Here is a 20,654-nt window from a genome sequence, read left to right on the forward strand (position 1 = left end):
TCCTTAGTCCGTATTTGGGCGGCAGACCGTATTCTGCAAGAAAGGCCCTTGGAATCATAAGCGTCTTCGGTTGGGTTGTGCTGCGTGCACGGCAGAACGTATAGTTGAACGCAATAAACCTAGATGGCCCATCTTCCCTCTCTGATCCTGTTCTCTGCAACGAGTAACAGGAAGCAAGAACGGTAACATAAGCCACTGCATTGCTCAAATGCACCTAGTATTTCTCAGTTTTGTTTTGTTTTTATCATTACTGAAACCTGCCGTGGACAGTGAGATTGCTCTTAAAATGTTGTCCCGTTCCGAGTCCGGAGATAGACAATATAGCATCCCCTTTGAGCCATCATACAGAAGAGCGAAGCTGCACACGAATGCTTCATGCATGCAAGTAAAACGAGCTTCAGTTTAATAGTTACATGACTGCGTTGCTGCTCTTATTCCAGAACTTGTTTCAATGTTCTCTCGCGGCACTCCTAATGATTCGTTACGAGAAACAAAACGCGCATCAATTTGAGCTCCAGTTAATGTTTCCCTTCAAGGCAAAGCACGAAAAAAAAATATTAAACCACTGCTTCAATTCTGCTAGCCCATGTCAGTAATAGTTTTCCTCTAGCCGCAGAGACCTGCGGTCACCTGCTCCGATTGTCGTCAAAGCCAGAACCTATAAAAAATGCAGCCGAAAGTTTCTTCCTGGGGCTCACTGCTTTCACGTGCAGTGCATGCATGCGTTCGTATTGCGGGGCTGTCTGAGCCCTTCCCCTCCCCCCCCCCCCCCCCCCAATGCCATAAGTCGCATGATGGATAAGTGAAAAAGTGCGCATAAAAGTAGCGCTTCCTTTTCATTTTCGTTTTGTTCTGTACGGACTCTGTGCGTGGGTTATGCAAAGCTTCGGTGCCTCCCTCCCTCTCTCTCTCTTTCGTCTCTTGTTTGCTTATTTTTCTTCGCGCATGGGTTGCACAAGTGTCGCAGGCTCTTGTTTCATCATTTGACGCTCCGGTGCGGTCGGCGACAGCAATTTGCCGACAGCAATTTACCCGGTCGTTACTCAGCCGTCTGCACTTTCCTTTTCGTTCTGGCTTCCGTACTAAAGTACCGCTGGCACTCCCAGGCTTGATGAAAAATATTGACTCGCCGCTGTTGCAGCCATTTTTCTCGCCCTGAGGAAGCTTGAGCCTGCGATGCATCTTTTCGTATTTATTTGAAAGAGAGAGAGAGAGAGGGAGTCCCGTTTCTTCGAGAAAGCGTACATTTTGTCTCGCTTAAACCCCGCGGTGTTGGGGAGGCTGCGGCTACCGCCACCCAATCATAGGTTGACAGCAAAAATCAGTTCTCAAGCGCTCATTAAAGGGTCGTGATTGGTCAGAGTCTTTCCCAGCGTCTCACTGGATATCGTGACATAACTTTCTTATTCCTATCAGTTACTAAAGACTACATCAAAGTCTCACTCTATCCCGCGGACACTTGTTCTGACGTCGCAGGTGACTGTGCCAGCAGTTACCGCGACCGTTAATTGCTGATTTTTTTATTTATTTTTTGCCGCGTTTTCTTCTAGCTGTTTTAAGGTCGGAACAGTTAATTTCACTACCACGGTGTTCTTGACAGTCGTTCAACGTCCGAGGTCTGGACCAACAACTGTCAATTTTGTGGAAATTGACTCTATCAGATGGTTTGAAACAAACGATCAAAAAAACCTAGTCTGCAGTAGTGCAACGGCTTTAACAATGCATTACTGGTCCTTAGGTGGCGGGTAAAGGAATTGTTTAGAGAGCATACCTGCGCGAACTTTCAATTTACAAAAAAAAAAAAAAAACAAAAAAAAAAACATTACCGCGACTTTTTTTCTTTTGTGGGTTTGATCATGAATTTGAATGCTCGTTTCTCCTTTTATGTCAGCGCTACAAGCAATCAATGACGGTAACTGGAGATCATAGAAGAGGCCTTTATTTCGCAGTGCTCTGAATACGGAGATGATAATGATGGAACACTCACTACCTTGAAAAGGCAGCTTTACAGTAAGGCCATCCTTTATCGCCTTAATAAGGAAGAAATTTTCGTGAAAGCTTTCCTTTACTGAATGTTATTTTATATAATCGTGAGAATGGCGGCATCCTGCGGAAAAGGCCGAGATATAGGACCAAATCTAATGGGAAAGCAACGTGTTTGAAAATGCGTGCGTGCGTGCGTGCATGCTTCGTTTTGTGCACGAACGTCTATGTACAAAGGTGTGTTCGTTCGTCAGTGGGCCCTACTTGGCTGATTTAGTTTTAAGTGTGCATCGCATCACCTCATGCTGGCAATCAACAACTTCACTGGTTGCACGCCGTGGCGCTCCAGCAAGATAAGAAAACACGAAACATCTCACGTGTGGAGAAAGCCTGGAGGTTGTTCGTTTCCGTAATTTTTTGCTGCGAAGCACGAGGCCGCAGTTTTGAGTGCAGGCAGAGGCGCTCACGTTTCAATGGTAGCCAGATCTAAATCTCCGAGCATAAATTGTTCGGTCCTGTTTAAAAAGCTCAGCTCAGTACTGCAATAAGCAGTGCTTTGCTAGGTGAGAATAATTACATTTTCTTCAACGCGGAGCCTATTCTGAATTTGCAAACCTTACTTTACCGGGCACACAACATTTAGGTGAATACCTGAAACCATACCAAACTGGGCCCCGGTGCAGTCACTACTGGAATTGTATGGACACGAAACATATGACACACTCGGCATGGAGAGCTATTATGGGCCTGCCTTGGCTGGTAACGGCAGAAGCCCCTACTTTCTATGACGGCCAAAGAAGATTTGCATTAGTCGAATTTACCACTACGAATAACTTACTCAGAAGCTGACACTTCACTACGGACCTACTTAGATCAAAATTAATTAGCGCAGTTAGTTGAAACACTATGCGCAAATGGATAAGTAGTAGTATTTTCCCCGTGTTGTGTAGCCACCGGCAAATGAAAATCGTTTTGTGCATGAGTTCGCATCCTTGAAAATTTATACGGCCCAGAGCAACACTCCAAGCGAAGCGTGGATGTTACGACTGTTACGACTGTGCAGTTCGCGTGGCATTTTTGCCATCCTTTACAAAACAAAACCTTCTTATAACCCTGAGCGAAGTCTTCCGTCAACATCCAGCAATTACTTCCCGCTCATTGCGTTTACTTCTTTTTATTTCTTCCTTTTTTGTGTGGGAGTATTAACGGAAACGTAAAGTAACAGCGCAGGAAGAGGGTTACACGGGCGAATAAATCTCTGCACTTTGTAACTGCTGTTATGTATTTACTCGAACAAAAGTCCAGCTTTGCCCTGACGAATTCTCCCTTCTTTTCCTTTTTTTTACCGTAAGAGGACATCCTACTGTGCAATGGCTCTCTGTGCATGCATGGATTCGTTCCCAAAATAAATTGCTCTAAGGCCACGTTGAATGGAGACACAGACAAGCCAAACTTCGGAACAAAAGAAAATGAAAACAAAGACAGCGGAAACAAGGAACAGTGTCCTCATCTATTCTTCCAGGCTTGCGGAGCTGACCCCTTCTTTTAAATCGCTCAGGTGGATTCCGTACCTTAGCCCGAGACCCTATTTCTAGAAATGATCAGATGTGAATTGAGTTCGCGTTCATCCTTCATAGCAGACGTTCGTTGAGAATAGCTTTGCGAGCGATTGCTTCTCGGGCTGCCTATTTTTTTTCCGAATGCAAGCGCATCTTTTTCAAGACTGCACCGCTTCTCGGTCGTAAATTCGTGTAGGCAGGACTTGATTCCACAACAGAAAAAATATCATCGCCGGCGGTGTTCGGGAAGTCTCAGCCTTGTGTCGGTTCATTGTCTGATTTATCACCCTACTTTGGTCAGCAAAGGTCACATAAAAGTGCGACATGAAAGGCATACCGAAGGACAAAAAGATATTAGCCGTTTTTCTACTATCTAACAGTTTGTGCTGGTTTTAAAAATATTTATTATTCATTCAACACACGCTGCCCTTCCGCAAGATTTGCATCTGTATAGGGAAAAGGAAAGCCATGCTCCACACAAAAAAAAAAAAAAAGAAAGAAAACAGACTGCAAGATTACAAGTATCGGGCATAACTATTCAGAATTAACTCGAAACTGTTTAATGTTATTTTATGAGTCAATATTACGAAACTGAAGCCTTTCGTCGTGAAAAGTAAGCCTTCTCTTTTACATTTCCTAGTATAGGCAATGTAGTTCGAAAAAACATGACAATGGTTTAGGCACGTCAGTTATTAGGCACAGTTTGTTTTGCGTACGAAAACTCAAGTTGTTTTGCACGAAATGAGCTTAGTTACGGATTTTAGGTTTAGCTAAGCTTAACCAAGCTTAATTGGGCTTAAGAAGGTGTAGTTAATGCAAATGTGAGTTCAAACTGCAATCTACTACTGTAATCTGGGCTAACAGACCTTTAAATTTTAACTAGACTTTTCGGCTTAACCCGCCCTATTGGCCGTATGAAGGCTTAATTGCGCCAGTGTGTGTTCAGGAACGCTCAGACTTCTTTTTTATTTTAACCTGTACTGTACACAGATTTTTTCAGAGATAATTAGGCCAAATTAGCGTTGGCCTTAATCTTTCTTATGGTCTTCGTGGTGCACATGGTACTGAAGGTATTCATGGTCACTCACTCCCAGCGAGTGATAGTATAACCATATAAAGTCACGCTTGGCGGTTGCCATACCAAGCCTCGGTTGGTGAACGGAATCCGAAAATTGGCGAAATCCATCCGGCTAGGCTGTAAGTGCTTTCGCATTATGAAGACGTTTACGGTCCGTTCACATTACTACAAAATTCCAGCGAGCGAAGCGAATTCGTTCGCCGGAAAAAAGGGAGCGTGTTCTCATCTGTTGACGCCCGCACCGGCGGAACCGCTGCCGCTTCTCGCTTTTCCACGAAGACGGCGAGAGGTTCGGTTCCGGTTTCGCGACTTCGCGAACGAGACGAGAGTTCACGTGAGTACCTCTCGTTCGCGCGCTTTTGCTTGCAGTCTGCTTGTCTTGCGTCCGTTGTTCGCCGTTGCTGTGCCCGCAGCATCGAGCCGCTGAGCACAGCACGATGGCAAGCTTTTCAGAGGACGAGGACATGTCGGAGGAAGAAGAAATCGCCTCAATTCTCCTCTGCAACTCTATTATGGGAATGATGGAAGAGTTGCGAAGGGCAGAGCAACCCAGATCGCGGCGTCGACGACGGTGGTGGGTGCGCCCGTCCTTGCAGGAGCGCGATAGGCTGGGACAGGCCAACAACCTCTTGCCACTGCTTCGCGACCGCGACGTCGAGTACTACAGAGAGTAAGTTTGCGTGATCTTCTATGGTGTTTTTGCGAAGTGTGGCTGTGATCGGTGCACTCAGGGGCAGTGTACTTGCCTTCTTCTTACTGTCTGTCCTTTCGGCAGCTTCCTGCGCATGTCACCCAGCAGTTTCGACACACTTGTGGAGCTTGTTGGGCCCCGCATCGCAAAAAAAGACACGCGGTTTCGCAAGGCTATACCTCCAGACCATCGCTTGGCGCAAGTTATCAGGTGAAGCGAAAATATTTGTGCTGTTGTGTGTGACGTGTTATAGACAAGCTGTAACATTTTTTTTTATTTATGGATACGGCGATTTGGTATGCGCGGTCGTAGCAAATGGGAAACAGTTTTTGAAAGTACAAAAATGCAGGCACATACAAAACAAGTGTACATACAAGCCAAGCAAGAAAATACCGCGGCGAGCTCATTAACCTCATGCAATGTAGGTGCTCTCCTAATAAATACAATGATTTCTGCATTACAACATCATCGGTTAAATTATTCCAATAGTCTTTGGACGAAAACACTATGTAAAACAATTTCGCTCAAAACGATATTTGTTTTGCTATGAAAACACAGCAATAGCAATATGAGGGATAATCCCAGTCGAAAAAAACAGTGGGCTCCAACTGGAACATTTCCATTTGGTACCATTTGAATTTTCCAGTTGTGTTTTGCCCCAGTTGGACCAGTTGGCACCAACTAGAATTTGAACAAAATGGGATCATTATGCCCTGGACAAATGGACTGCATCCAGGATATGGACACAAAATATACCTCCTGTGTAAAAAAAAAAAAAAAGACTGCGTCTCATCCTACTTTTTTGTTTGTTGTTTTTTGTTGTTTAGTTGAAGTGGTCGAGGTGTACATGGGAGATAGCTGATATTTTAAAACAGAAGTGAAATGAAACTTCTGAAATATATTACTCGCTGCAACATACCAGGCACATATATCACACATAAGTCACAGGTACACTGCATAAACGGGCACATGCAGAAACATACTTCCTACACATGTAGCATATTTTTGAATTCATTTATATACTCGTGTTATTAGACCTTAATGGTGGAGTCAGTGGCAGTTGCCCATTGAGCGTGGATATCCAATTTATTTATATTGCGGCAGATGGCCTGAGGGGGGAGTACAGTTCCTTGGGACAAGCTTCTATTACCAAATCAATACATGTTCTAGGCTGTGTTTATAGTGAGCATAGATGTTGCGCAGTAATGCACAGCCAGAAATGTCCAAATGGAACTGTTGAAAAACCCAGCTGGAACCATTTGGAATCATATTTCATCTTAGTCCTTTTGAAACCAGTTGGAAAACCATTTCCTCGATAGAAAGTCCAGCTGGTCTGAGCAATGGAAATAACAATTCCAACTGGAATCAAATGGAACCAGTTGTGCACCACTTGAATCCAGTTTGAACCTGCTTGAAACCCAACTGTTTTTTCCGACTGAGATGTGCACTCTTTTTGTTTCAGGAAAAAAAAAAAAGGGGGGGGGGGGGTACAGCATAATCGTAAACAGTGAATTGAATATAAACCACATTTATCTTCATTATTTCAATGCCTGAGGTGTTGGTTCTGGAACCTTGTGTGGATTGCAGCTGGTGTTACAGTTTTACTTAGCGAAAGCAGCTGTTTGAATGGGAGGCAACTGGAAAAAGCAAATAGTCTCTCCATCGCTTTGGAACCATAATATGTATAATGCTGCTTAGCAAATGTAGCTGCACTGATTTGTCACTTCTCTTCCCCTCTTTTCAGATTTCTGTCAGTTGGCGACACCCTGCGGTCTTCTGCTTTTAATTTTTTAGCTGGCAGATCTACAACATGCAACCTCATTTCAGAGGTTTGCCTGGCCATTTGGGAAGTGCTTGGCCCCATGTACGCTGTAACACCATCGTCTCCAGAACAGTGGTTGAAGGTTAGTTCCTTGTTCTCATTTCATTGTACGTATTGCATACAGCGTAAACCACTGACAGTATTGATCACATTGAATTTAGGCACTGAAACCTCGTGACCTGAAGCAACCTGTGCAAAAACGCCTGTCTAGAATGCATGATTCTCTGGAAAAAATTGTTTCAATGTCATTCTTGAGGGTACAAAAGAGTACTGTGAGTTATAGGACTGCTATTTTACATGAAGCATGTTGCACGTCCCTTGTGGTCCCTGTAGTTATCTTAGAGGCTTGTATATTTACATTTTAGTTGATTGCATTTTTTTTTCTCTGCTCCAAACTTAGGTTGCCAATGAATTTGAGCAGGTATGGAATATGCCACACTGCATAGGTGCCATAGATGGGAAACATGTTAACATTGAGTGCCCAAATAATTCAGGCAGTGTGGACAGAAACTACAAGAATGCTTTTAGCAAATCCATGCTAGCGATCAGCGATGCACATTACAGGTATGGAAGTAGAGCTGTTTTACTCACTAGTGCCTAAAGCCATTGCATGTGCTGTACTTTGGATGATTTTAGTTTCTTGCTTAATGTCAGCTTGTTAGTGCATAATTATGGGTAACAATCCCCAAGAGCTCTCCTTTTGTCATGTCACATGCTACATGCAAAACAATCACTTAGGGCTCTAAGCAGTCATTCATAGTGTTAATTTCAGAAAATAGCCAGTAAAGAATGCTTTGTTGAGAACTTATCCAACATTAAGTGATGCCTTTCGTCAAATAAAGGGTTAATGCCAGACCTTCTCAGATTCTGACTATAGATCAAGCCTTCTTAGCTCTGTCAGCCTTTTAAATCCCAAAAAAGGAGGATGCTTCTAGCTGTATCGGTGCATGTTGACATATGTGCCAGCCCGACTTTCATCAAGAATTTTACACACAATTGACGTGGCAGCCATAGGACGCTTAATGTGCCCTATGTTCCTATTAACCACAGTAAATGAATATACTGAATTTTTTCCCACTCCACTCTCAGGTTCTTGTTTTCAGAAGTGGGCCACGATGGCAGTGAATCAGATGGTGGCAACTTTGGCCGGAGCCCTTTCATCATGAAAGTTGACCAAAAGCAGCAAGGAATTCCGGGAGATGCTCCCTTGGCCGACATTGGCAGCATGCCATACTTCTTCGTGGGAGATGAAGCTTTCCCCCTAAAGACTTACCTCATGAGGCCCTATGCAAGGAAGAGTAAGTAATCCCATTACCTTGGTCATTCCTTGGCAATTAGAGTACCAGTTATTAGCTAAAGCTTAAGGAGTGGTTTTACACACCTTTAAGAGTCTCCTAACAAGGTAATACTTTGCGTGTCAGTAGTCAACCCTATAAATGTGTAAAAATGAGGGAATATGTCGAAGCGTACAAATATCTTTTTTTCCTGTATTGACCTAAACTTCTATCAATGTTACCATTTCATTTATGCAGATAGCCATTTACTGGCTGTCTTTAGCACATTTGTTACTTAAACATGTGGGCCAGAGATCATGGTCAGCCTATATGTGCAAGCATGACTTGTCCTTCAAAGAAGCTGAAGTGGCACTCCTTTTTTCTGCAGGTCTGCCTCCTTTGTTTGGAAGCTGCACTAACGGGCAAGCTCAGCAGACAGATGTTGATGGAGCGCCCAGTCAATTTTCGCAGCAACAAGAAAAAAGAATTTTTAACTATAGACTGAGCAGGGCTCGACGAGTCGTCGAAAATGCCTTTGGCATACTGGCTCAAAGATGGCGTATTCTACGCCGGCCATTCAAAGCTAAAGAAGAAAATGTCAGACGTATCATATCGGCTTGTATATCATTACACAACTTCCTAATGACTGAAAAAACGTCCTCTCGTACAGTTTACTGTCCACCAGGAACTGCTGACCATGAAGATTGGCAAGGACAGCTAATCGATGGTGCATGGCGGCAAGAAGTGGACGAGAATGGTGGACTGACTGCCGCACCTGCCACAGGTTATAATCCAACGAGGTAATAATGTGGTGGAAATGTCTGTGACCAATAATTGGGACTGTTCTTTACTTCTTATCCACCCCACTAACCTTTCACCTGTTATGAGTAGTTTAAATTGTTTGCATACTGGAGAGGGCACTTACCCTTCTATATTCTATGTGTTTTGTGTTTAGGCTTGCCTATGCTACACGAGACAGGCTCTGCAGACACTTCATTGGAAGCGGCAAGGTTCCTTGGCAAGAGGAAATGATCAGGAGCAGCAGAGTGTAGTTGATGGTAACATTTATTTTGACTTACAGCAACTACAGCAACACAGCACACATTATATTGCACGGTTAGTTTGCTTGTACTGATGACAGCACCTTTGCACACTTGGCCATCTACTAAAAAAAAATATGCTTAACATATGTATGTTACAGTTACACTTGGCAGAAAATAATAAGGCACATGCAGTCACAGAAAATAAGGCACATGCAGTCACAGCTGTGGAAAGGTGGCAGTGATTACCCCTGTAATGCCTTGAATGCAAACACCACTGAGTGTAGAAATGTGAGTTGTTTTATATGTGTGGTTGCAGGAGAACACCACAGCTTTTCAGAAGTACACAAACCATATTTACAAATATATTCAATATGTCAGTAAAGCTGCTAATGTGCCTAGTTGGTTCTTCATTCTCGACTTTCTTATTATGCTACTGTAGGTATGAAAAAACAAAGGACTAAAAACACAGACATAGCGTGCTTTGCCCGTCAGTGTGTTCTGGTCCTTTGCTCTTTCACAGCTACAGTAGGACATTAATTCAAATGTTCAATACGGCTAGGTGTCAGTGCTGTGAGGAGAAGACATGCAAAAGCTTTTACTATAATAACTAGTTTTCACAAACAGCATAACACTCCATGTGCTATGCAATGTCACTGCACATTAAAGAGGCTCAGGTGGTCTAAATTAATTCAAAGCCCTTCACCATGTGTTGCTTCAGGGCATTAAAATCCCACAACCCATTTCAGTGGTCGTGCCGCTGCATGGGCCCGTGATGAAATGGTTCAAAATTTTTTTTATCCCTTTGTTGCATGCGTCTCACTGTGTAGTTTTATTGCTTTAACTCCTCATATATTAGCGTATTTACTAATTCTAATTGTGTAAAGTTTTATTCTCAACAATTACCATTTTTTATGTATTACTGGGCAATACAGAGCTACACTTAGAAGGGAAGAAATGCTATCCAAGATATAAACTGTTAATTTGATTCATCTTCATTCAAGGCTCTTTGCATCTTGTGATATATTAAGGTTTGGATTTCAAAGATTGTATCACACTGATCCCTTTGATTAAGCGTTCGGAGCTGCGCAGCAAGTGCCATGCATATGTGGTGCACAGCATCTTGTGGCTCCCGCTGATGTTGATGCCTCTGCTGCCTGTCTGTCCGCACCAACTGCAAATGCTCCATACAGGCAGCAGCGACAGCAGCATGTTGAGGAGCTTTAGATGGGCTGCAAGTTGAAAAATGCTGTAGCAGTTATGCATTGTTCATCCATTTCTGTTTTACCTCTGTTGTCTCCTTGGTGACTGCCGGGCTTTTTTTGGCCTTGGAGTCCTTTTAAAAAAAATTAAAGCCTTCTGAGCAGTGAAATGCACTCATTATAGAAGCACTATAGCAAGCGCCGAGGTGCAGGTGTGTGTTACAAGAAAAAAAAGCTCGTGTCGAGTGCTCCACCTACCTTTCAATGTCAGAATCACATTCATCTGCAGTTTCGTTTGTCACGAGATGGCTGTAAAATTGAAAGTGCAAATGCCATGCTTGTACTGATCGCATTACATTTTAATGACTGTTGTTTTGTATGCCTACGTTCAGAGATGTTTACCTTTCAGTTGCAGCTGTTACTGGTGTGGCTGGGCCGCTTGACTGAACAGAAGAAGAGGACGTTCCAGGCAGTTCAGCGTGATCTTGCTGGTTTCTGCTTCCAGTGAACAGCAATTATGACATGAATAAACCTGTAATTCTTTATGGCCTAACTAAGTTGATGCAATAAAACTGCAACACATTCATTTTAGGCCTGGTCATGAGTAGCAGATATCATAACTTATATGTGAGAAAGTACGTAGAACATTTTTTATCAACTTACTCTTGGGAAGGGGCAAAATCGAGACTTGAGTAGAGCCTGCAAAATATATTTACACATAAGGAGAGCATGATAACTTGCATTTTGTTTCCAAAACTTGATCATCTGTAACAGTCATATATTGAGTGTAGGTTTTGTTCCCTCCCGAGGCTTCGCATGGATAACACAACAAACAAGCTAGGCTACATATCTTGTACATTTTGGGAAATTACTCTACTCACATAGGGTCTCTCGAAACTGGTTCCATGATGGCTTGCATCTGTGGAAAATGTTTCCATTTAATAGTGGTGACGTCTGCGGCACCGGCACCGCTCTTCATAGTTGTTCTTATTTGATTCCTTATCTTCATGAAGGTGTCCTTCAAATTTTTAAATTTTTTTTGGCACAGCGAACCTACAAAAAATAAAAGGCACTGTTATTCTTCGGTTGTAAATTAGCGTGAAGCGAATTGATGGCCTTCTCATTTTCATGTTTTGCGGCCTTTCAAGCCATTCAGCGCAGCAGCTACGATTATTTTGAACGGCTATTCATGCTCTGCCACAACACAACCACTATCACTTGCGGGCATCATTCCCGTGCATCGGCTGCCGGCGCAGATTATGATTCGATAAAAATAAGTAACGCTCACCACTGTCGCCCAGAACCTTTCGCATTGTACTGCGCTGCTTTCGCGGTGCCGTCAGCGTCATGCGCGTACGCTCGGGCGAGCCACGGCGCACGAGCTGCGCATGCACTGGACAGTAACAAGCAGCGGCGCGGGCAAAATTATTGCTTACGTGTGACTGAGACTAGGCACAAAACATAATACTGGCTCTGAAAAAGTCGAGCTGTGCTCCGGCATCGGCATGCATCGGCGCGAGCAAGCAGGAATAGCAGTTGTACTTACCACTGACGCCCATTTCTTTGCCGATTTTTTCCCATAACTGATCTTTGTACGCCACGTCCTTAAAATTTAGATGGCTCTTGTCGTAGAGTATCGGGTGCTCCTTTATGGCGTCGATAAACATCTCCACGGAGAACGTCGGAGTCACAGACGCGGTGGCTGCCATGTTGAAAATACGCAGGATGTGACGCCCAAAACGACACTTCCTACCGCGGCGAAAGCGGAAAAAATCGGTCGGGGACCGATCGCCCTCTCCGCGTCGCTTTCCGCCTCGGTCGGCGTCAAAAGCGACCGAATTCGCTTCGCTCGCAGGATATCTGGCGTAGTGTGAACGGGCCTTAAGGGAGGAGCGCGATAGAATTAATGGACCCCTTCGTCGCGTTTTCTGCTCGTCATCCTTCGCTACCACCTACTCATCATGCTACTGACTCAGAAAATTTGGTTTGATCTGCACATTTCTTTTTTTTTTCTTTTTTTCTTTTGCTGTTCTTACTCTAATCGGCATTTGATTTCAATGACTATACTGATTTGTACTCAATTAGTGACTCCTAATTAGCGTAATGTTAATCACAAGTAGCATCACGACAAGTTTTTCGGACGCGTTATTACTAAGTCAAAGACCACAATGCATGCACAAAGGCCCCTTTCTAGCCACCCGAACCAACGAGCCTTCGTTGGCTATGTCTATCGCGCGTTCGTCGCACAGCCAATTTCGATCGCCCCTTCCGCCCTATTGAACCCTGAGTTGTAAGATTATAAAACGCCAGTGTTAAAGGCATCGGCCTTTTGACCAAAATTTACAGGCATAGCTCTGGCAGGTGAAAGTTGGCCGGCTACATACGGCCTAGCGCTGATTCGTCGATAAGCTGTGTGACGTAACGATACATGTCAAAAAGTTGAGAGAAGCTGTCAAGTCGGGTCGCTCATTTGAAATGGGAGGGTGGAATTTACTAAGGAAGCACAATTCATTGACCAAATATTGGCACGGTGTTGTCAATGTTAGGTCCAAAATAGGCCCAGTGTATTGCCAACATAGTACCAATATTGGGCGGAAATAGTTCGTACCGTCTGAGAAGAATCAAACTTCCAATAGCTCTTGTATTCCGTGTCACGCTCACCACTTCTATAGGCACGTTCTTACGGCTTGGTTAAAGCGGGGCTTTATGGCTACGTCGGGTTGTCGCTTATGATCGCATGGTAGCTGAATAACGTGGTAGTTTAGGAATGTATCCTCTTAAAAATATTGTGATGTTAGAGGCATAAGTTCAGGGACTAGTAGTTAAGAGTGCAGAAACTACATGTACGCGAGTGAAGAACCGTAAAGAAAGCAAAGATGGGAGTAATTTATGCCATCGCCTCATACCCTCAAAGACACGGCTGTTTTCATTTCTGGTTATATTTTCGCCATTCTCTAATCGTTCTCTCTTAATAAGGTTCCTCAAATTATTCGGTCGCGAAAGACCTTTGCGGAGGGTTGCCGATAATGCCACAATTTCCTCGACAAGGAGAGCTTAAGCTACAAGGTAATAGAACACCAAAAATGCACATTTGAAAGCTCTTTGAGAGGTGTTTCCGCAAGGCATACCTGTAATATGGTCTTGTCCGAATTCATTCTATATCAACCACAGACACTGTTTGTATAGTTTGCGTTGTTGAAGAAGTTAAAATTGTTTTGGCGGCAATAGCACACGCAGTGACGCTGTTTTATGTCGTGTAAAGCACAAATTCAAATTAGCAAGTTTTCGAAAGCGCAACTTTTGCGTTCGATGCATAGAACTTGAAGAAAATTTAAAAACTTGGCTCACCATCCATGTTGAAAGACTTTTTTTTTTACGATATTTATTGCCTCAGGGCATCAGTAGGATATCAGATGAAGAATGAGCCAATGATGAAATGAATGGGAAAAGGTTGGCTGATTTTATGAAGTCCAAGAGAGATACGAGGCAGGATTGTTTGCTGAAAGGCCAGCTATCGTCAAATGTCAGATACGTGTTGGTTTCAATGGCTTGCGTATTCCACGTAGAATTTCACGCTACACTCAGCTTCTAGGACCCTAATTTACGAAAATCTATGCTTGAACGCATGCACCTGTCGCATACAAAGCATACATATGTCGTTGGTTCAGATCCCTGTTGCAAGCTAGTATTCAATTCAGCCAGCGCACACGTTGTGTCGCGTCGCCTTCTCTGCTGTGTTCGTCTTTTCGCGCTCGTTTACATTGAATGATCGAGTAGCACACACATGCAGAATACCACCTGAAAAACTGTAACGAACGCTTTAGTCATATTTTTACACGAATATCAGGAAGCCTGAGTCGCTTTGGGAAGTTAAACCCCATCAACCAAACCAAATCAATCTCGGGAAAATAGGTGCCACACTGGGGTCAGCCTATGGTGAGCAGGATATCTTGGTGTCAGAACACCTCTAGAACCTTCCCGCCCTCCCTGCCCGTTTTCAGCTTTTGTTTTTCGCGCATTTTGTTTCTTCCTTGGCGTATAAGAGTTCCCGAAAAATCTTTCTGGCTACGCCACTGGTGGCGAGCATACCTATATAGGCGATTAATGTGCATAACGTTGTCTAAAGTGACCCTGAGCTCTGTCGCGGCTGGTCCTGGACATATCCTATGGTGCATCAGGGATGCATGTCTCTTCATGCTGTAAGCATCATACGGCTTCTTGATAATCGTCATTTATTTTTCTTGCATCACTGGGATTTTACTTCGATAGCGTTAAATGCCCCGTCCTCCAGAAAATCAGGTGCCTGCGTTATTTTCGTTGTGGGCGACAAATCACAGGCATGAATCTGGCAACTGACACGTTACTGACGTCAGGTTGTGACATCACGAGATCGCAAGGCATGGCGGAAGTGGCAAACGCTACCAACGTTTTTTTCACCTTTGAGGTGGGAGGATGGGATCACAATCCAGGCTTCCAGGACCCGGTGATCCCGAATTAGGCAAGCTGTCCCAAGGCCTCCAAGGCTCGTTCATTCGGGTTGGATAAAGCGGGGCTCGATGCCTATGCCCGGCGGCCTTCCATATAATGTAATTCAGATTGCATATTGATGATGTCTGAAATAACACAGACACAAATTGAGAAACTAGGGAATATAAGCGAGTAGTAAAGTGCATGTATGCCAATGAGGATCCGCAAAGAAAGTCAGACAGATCGCCATTGGCTTTTCTTGCAAGAGACATCTAATGCTTTCACATTAATGATACAAAAATTAATTAGTTTATTTAATTCATTAATCATGTATTCATACGCTCTGTTACGGACATAATGCCTGTCTAGCTCTAGAGTGCACCTCCACAGGCTGCACCTGTAGCAGGTTTTCAAACTAAAAAATTGCAGTCGACTCACTGTCGAAAGTAGACGTAATCATGCTGTTAACTGGAAGAAAGACGTACCGCGCTCAAGAGCATCTTGTTTCTGCTTCGCTACTTCGGCCCTCTGTGAGCGCGTTTGAAGCGTCGACCGAAACGTTATAGCTTTGCGCTTTTTCAGTGTTGAGCCACGAAAGCAACGGCAGTGAAGGAAGACATTCGCTGTCTCATGTGCTGTTCCAGTGGCAGCGCAGCATGTAGGCACTGAGGGGTAGCGTACAAAACCGTTTAGGCTCGCTTTGGGGTTCCCCTTTCTGTTTCCCACCATGTTCCTCTGGTTATCAGCGGTAAAGCGCCGGCAATAGGCGCCCAAAACGTTTCGCGATTAAAATCTTCTATTGGTTGTACATGTCATTTTAGCAAGCGCAACAGCATGTGGTAGTTATAAAACAGTCTGGTGTAGTATCCCCCCAAAATAGGCAAAAAAAAAGTTTTTATTTCGGGAAGAAATGATTTATCATTAGTCAGCTCTACTTGTTTATTTTTATTTTATTTTATTTTGAACATACTGCAGGCTGAGCGCCCAAGCAGGAGTGGCATACATTTACATAAATTCAAAACAGCATAAAAGCACTAGGTACAAAACACACCAACACATCAAGTAGACCAGTTGAAGCGGTTATTACTGCACATAAAATATAATCACAACAACAGCCAGTTGAAGCGGTTATTGAAGCGGTTAGACATGATAGCCAACCTTACACGATTAAGACTATTTTATCTCTTCACGAAAGTCCTATAATCTCGCAAAGTTGCAAAGTCAAGAGCCCTGCAAGTCAACTGACACGTTCCTCAGTGCTAGGGCATGATCCCGTGCTCTTTCGTTCACACAGCGTCCCCTTCGTCATATGAAGTATTTAAATGACACAAGATATCAGGATTTCATAGAAAATGCTTCGGTAAAACAATGCAAGGGCTTTCACACTACAAGGCGCTGTCCGCAATATTTCCTCTGAGTTTTGCAATAAGTCTACAAACAGAGTTGGGCTAGATTTTTGCAATACCTGAAAAACCACTAGATCTCCCCGCCTCTTCGCAACTTCCTTTACCCTTTCAGTCACCTTTTACGGAGTTTCATACAATTAATACTCTTACCGTTTTCTGAAAACGTCCACTATATATCATGATGTTTTCGCTGGAAGCTAATTTAGCATCCTTCAACTTAAAACGGTAAGGTTTTACGCCAAACAGCAAATGCTGCAACAAACACTTTGCATAAAAGAGGACCTGATAGTATTCTCCACTAATTTGCTGTTGGCAAAGCTCGCAATCAGCATTATTCTTTTTTTCTTGATTTCTTACGTGCCGTACAATCTTGAAACACAAAGTGCTTCCGCTAACATTAGTGTGTGGTTTTCCAAATCTGATATTTTAATGAGTTTACAAGAACTTTGATATTTTCTATGAGATTATAATTTGTGCTCTTTCGTTTCAAAACTAAAAAATTGGCTTTATAAGACTATTTAGGATGAAAAATACTTGTTTCAGTTTAAAGGTTAAAGGGTGTGTTGAAGAGTTAATTGAGGTTTTGAAACATATATGCAAGAGAGGCGCAACTTATGGCCTGGTCCTAGTATGGTTTATGGCACCCTACTTTGCTTATTGCGCCTCTTACTTTTCGTAGGACGGCCTCGGAAATCGCTATTGAGACCGCGCAAGTTGACTTTCAGCTCACTAACTGCAGCTGCGCAACGGATGTGACTTAGCATATCCCATAACCTCAATATTCCTTCATGTAAACTTTAACAAATATGTACAAAGCTTTAACACTCAATATAGCAATGACACACTGTTAGCGTGCGATACTAAGTTACTCCAAGTCTTACTTTGCTATTAAAACGCCATTCTAAATTGGGTCTTAAAACGTTTGCTACACGTTTTGTCTTGCGTTAGTGTATATTCGAGCGAACATCGGTGCGTATGTGTTGTTCTTTTCGTGCAGGATTTAGCAATGTCGTCCTTAAATCAAAATTTTGCGCCTAGTAATAGGTAAAGAAAACAGAAAGGTGTCCGAGTTCACTTTAATCCATCGAAAATGATGAAGAACAAAGAGACAGTGGTTATTACTTACGTCCACTAATGCCAAACTACATGAAAAGAACCAGGCCGGAAGTAATATTTTCTACACGCAGGAAACTAAGCATTATTCTACAGACACTTAACCAAACCAAATATAGAATATAAAAATATAGTTCCAGAACCGAATATCGGAAGGAGAGCTGACGACGGTTGCGCCGTAATCCAGTGTGACAGGATGGAGGATTGCGTCAGATGTGCCATCCTCAGAATTCCGCGTTCGCTCGGAGGATATTACGTCGGTAAAGCTGATAGCTGTTTGCACACTGCCTGAAGGAACGCTAAAGGTCCTTGGGCAATTGTCAAGTTCATTGTTTTGTTCTTTACTTTTGATAATCGGAACACAACTGCGCTCTATCTTTAGAAAGCGTTTGCCATTATCAAACAATGCGAATCAGATAATGAGGAAACTGATCGAAGTTTATCTCTTTCGTGAGGGTGGTCACGCATTCCTCAGTAAACCTTCGTTACCAGTGGACAGCTGTAAAACTGCATTCTTTGGGGGCGCATTTTCAGAAAATGTAATGACAAAGGAGTGGCGTTATGGTAATATTGCTTTCCGGTTCATTGTATATGTTTATGCCTGTGCATATTTCTTTCGGTGAAGTTATAAACGTATGTGCGTGTAAAAAAAAAAAAAGCACTTTAAAGTAACAACTACCCATTTCGCTTAGCCGAGTCGACGTCTCCTGCTTTCTTCGAACCGTGCTCATTCTTTCTTCGCGTGCATCCCATTTTCAGGGCATCGTGCAAATGGTCTCGCCCTGTCCAAGGCACAGGAGTGAACAAGAAGAACGAGGATAACCGAGAGTCCGACATGGCCTTGACCAGCCAGCTGCTGGAGACTTTGCTTGACAACTACGACAGCACGCAAAGGCCATGGCACGGAGGTATGTTCCCAGTTTCAAATAAGCAATTATTAAGCACCTTTCTTGCTGTACGACATAAACGCTGTTCAATGAGAATTCGTGTACTGTGCACTACGTGGATAGCATTTTCGTGAAAATCAAAACAGATGTTGGGCCTTCTATCTTAATTCTGTACACTTTGAATACCAATTTTGAATACTTCCTTAGTATAAATTTTGAAGCGTGAAGAAAAAAATTAAGGAAAGGTTTAACACGGCTAAACAAAAGTAGACAAAATCTAAGGCGAGCAACTCCTCCATGGATGTTTGCGAACCTCAAGGACACCACCATCGGCTGTACAGACGATAGAAATGTGTCGAGAGCATTTCGAAAGTGGCGATTATGCGTAGTTATTAACCGTTCAGAGATATCGCCCAGAACGTGGCGCTACAGGTGGTAACGGCGAATACTTATAGCCATTGCTAACGCTATATTATAGTGGGACTTTGGACTTGAGTAAACGGTCCTTACAATTCTATACGACACGAAGATGTCGAGGGAATTTCGGAGCAGGAGGTCCCAGGAGGTGAGCCAGATTGGCGGTGGGGGGAAACAATAGGTAGAATACTGGAAGGCTATGTTGATTGTGTCAGGCAATGTTGTAAATTTGTGCAGATATGTACCCGTACGAATGAAGTTTTCCAGGTGTGTGAAGAAGTAGAAGTACCAAATGTGCGGTGCAGGAGAAGAAGCGGCCAGCGAGGAGGTCGCTTGCCGCTAGGCGCGTTCCAGGCCAAATGAAGCAACCATACGCCGATCAAGCTATGGAAGAGCGTAGTAAAGATTTCTCTCAAGAAACAATTGCCGCTTTGTTGCAAACCTTCCAGCGACTTAAACAGAAAGGACAAAATCAGCGCAGACGGCTAGAAAGTAGCGAGAATTTTGCGTTGCGCTCAAGAGAGAAAGGGCGAACAGTAGGTTCACTATTCCCTTTGTACAACAACACAATTGGTATGTTCTCCGTAAGACCCTATCTCTTGTCCAGATAATCTTAAGCGCATTATGCCCCAGCACGGTCCCCGACCATAGCATGTGCTTTCGCTTATTCTTTCTGCAGAGTGGCTGTTGCGCGCTTTTGCTTCAGTTGAAGGTCGGTCGAGATGTTACATAGCCAGAAATTTTGGACAAAAGCCTTTTTGCAACAGGAAGCAGTTTATGAAAGCCTTTTGTGTGTGTGTGTGTGTGTGTGTGTGTGTGTGTGTGTGTGTGTGTGTGTGTGTGTGTGTGTGTGTGTGTGTGTGTGTGTGTGTGTGTGTGTGTGTGTGTGTGTGTGTGTGTGTGTGTGTGTGTGTGTGTGTGTGTGTGTGTGTGTGTGTGTGTGTGTGTGTGTGTGTGTGTGTGTGTGTGTGTGTGTGTGTGTGTGTGTGTGTGTGTGTGTGTGTGTGTGTGTGTGTGTGTGTGTGTGTGTGTGTGTGTGTGTGTGTGTGTGTGTGTGTGTGTGTGTGTGTGTGTGTGTGTGTGTGTGTGTGTGTGTGTGTCTGCGTGTGTGCGTGCGTGCGTGTGTGTGTGTGTGTGTGTGTGTGTGTGTGTGTGTGTGTGTGTGTGTGTGTGTGTGTGTGTGTGTGTGTGTGTGTGTGTGTGTGTGTGTGTGTGTGTGTGTGTGTGTGTGTGTGTGTGTGTGTGTGTGTGTGTGTGTGTGTGTGTGTGTGTGTGTGTGTGTGTGTGTGTGTGTGTGTGTGTGTGTGTGTGTGTGTGTGTGTGTGTGTGTGTGTGTGTGTGTGTGTGTGTGTGTGTGTGTGTGTGTGTGTGTGTGTGTGTGTGTGTGTGTGTGTGTGTGTGTGTGTGTGTGTGTGTGTAACATCGCACTCCAAAATTCTATATGTCAACAAATTTTGATCCCACAGCGTATGCAGGTTTCTGCTATTTATTCTCAAAAACTGACTCCGTCAATTTTTTGTGGCAGTCCCAACAATTGTCAGCTAGCGCAGGATAACTATTGGAAGCGGGATTTCGCTACGTACCGAAAAGTATGACCATTCCTACCTACATATTTACAGCAGTATCTTACAAAAATCCACAGCGGCCTTGCAAATAAAGGCGATGACGAAGAAAGGGGGACTCGTAGCCGTAAGAGCGCGAGTGGGAAAGCGAAA

The 20,654-nt window shown here is 43.6% G+C and overlaps 2 protein-coding genes across 2 annotated transcripts in view; one reads left to right on the forward strand and one right to left on the reverse strand.

Moving 5' to 3' along the window:
- Positions 1-9,467: 9,467 nt before the first annotated feature.
- LOC146191371 (uncharacterized) lies at positions 9,468-12,512 on the reverse strand. Its single transcript, XM_084601927.1, has 7 exons — positions 12,196-12,512; positions 11,531-11,702; positions 11,313-11,348; positions 11,052-11,144; positions 10,908-10,958; positions 10,736-10,783; positions 9,468-10,679 (listed from the first exon to the last, which is right to left on the reverse strand). The coding sequence occupies exons 1-7, from the start codon at positions 12,356-12,358 to the stop codon at positions 10,427-10,429; spliced, it is 816 nt and encodes a 271-aa protein (XP_084458053.1). The 5' UTR covers positions 12,359-12,512; the 3' UTR covers positions 9,468-10,426.
- Positions 12,513-14,753: 2,241 nt separating this feature from the next.
- The window catches only part of LOC146191372 (gamma-aminobutyric acid receptor subunit alpha-2-like), a 46,001-nt gene continuing 40,100 nt past the window's right edge, over positions 14,754-20,654 (forward strand). Inside the window, exons 1-2 of the mRNA XM_084600311.1 lie at positions 14,754-14,848; positions 18,395-18,543. Coding sequence (XP_084456437.1) covers positions 14,754-14,848; positions 18,395-18,543 — 244 coding nt within the window. The remainder of the gene's footprint in view (positions 14,849-18,394; positions 18,544-20,654) is intronic.

This window comes from Amblyomma maculatum, chromosome 4, assembly GCF_055883805.1.
Source record: "Amblyomma maculatum isolate TAMU_Amacu chromosome 4, ASM5588380v1, whole genome shotgun sequence".
In the NCBI taxonomy this organism is placed as follows: Eukaryota; Metazoa; Arthropoda; class Arachnida; order Ixodida; family Ixodidae; genus Amblyomma; species Amblyomma maculatum.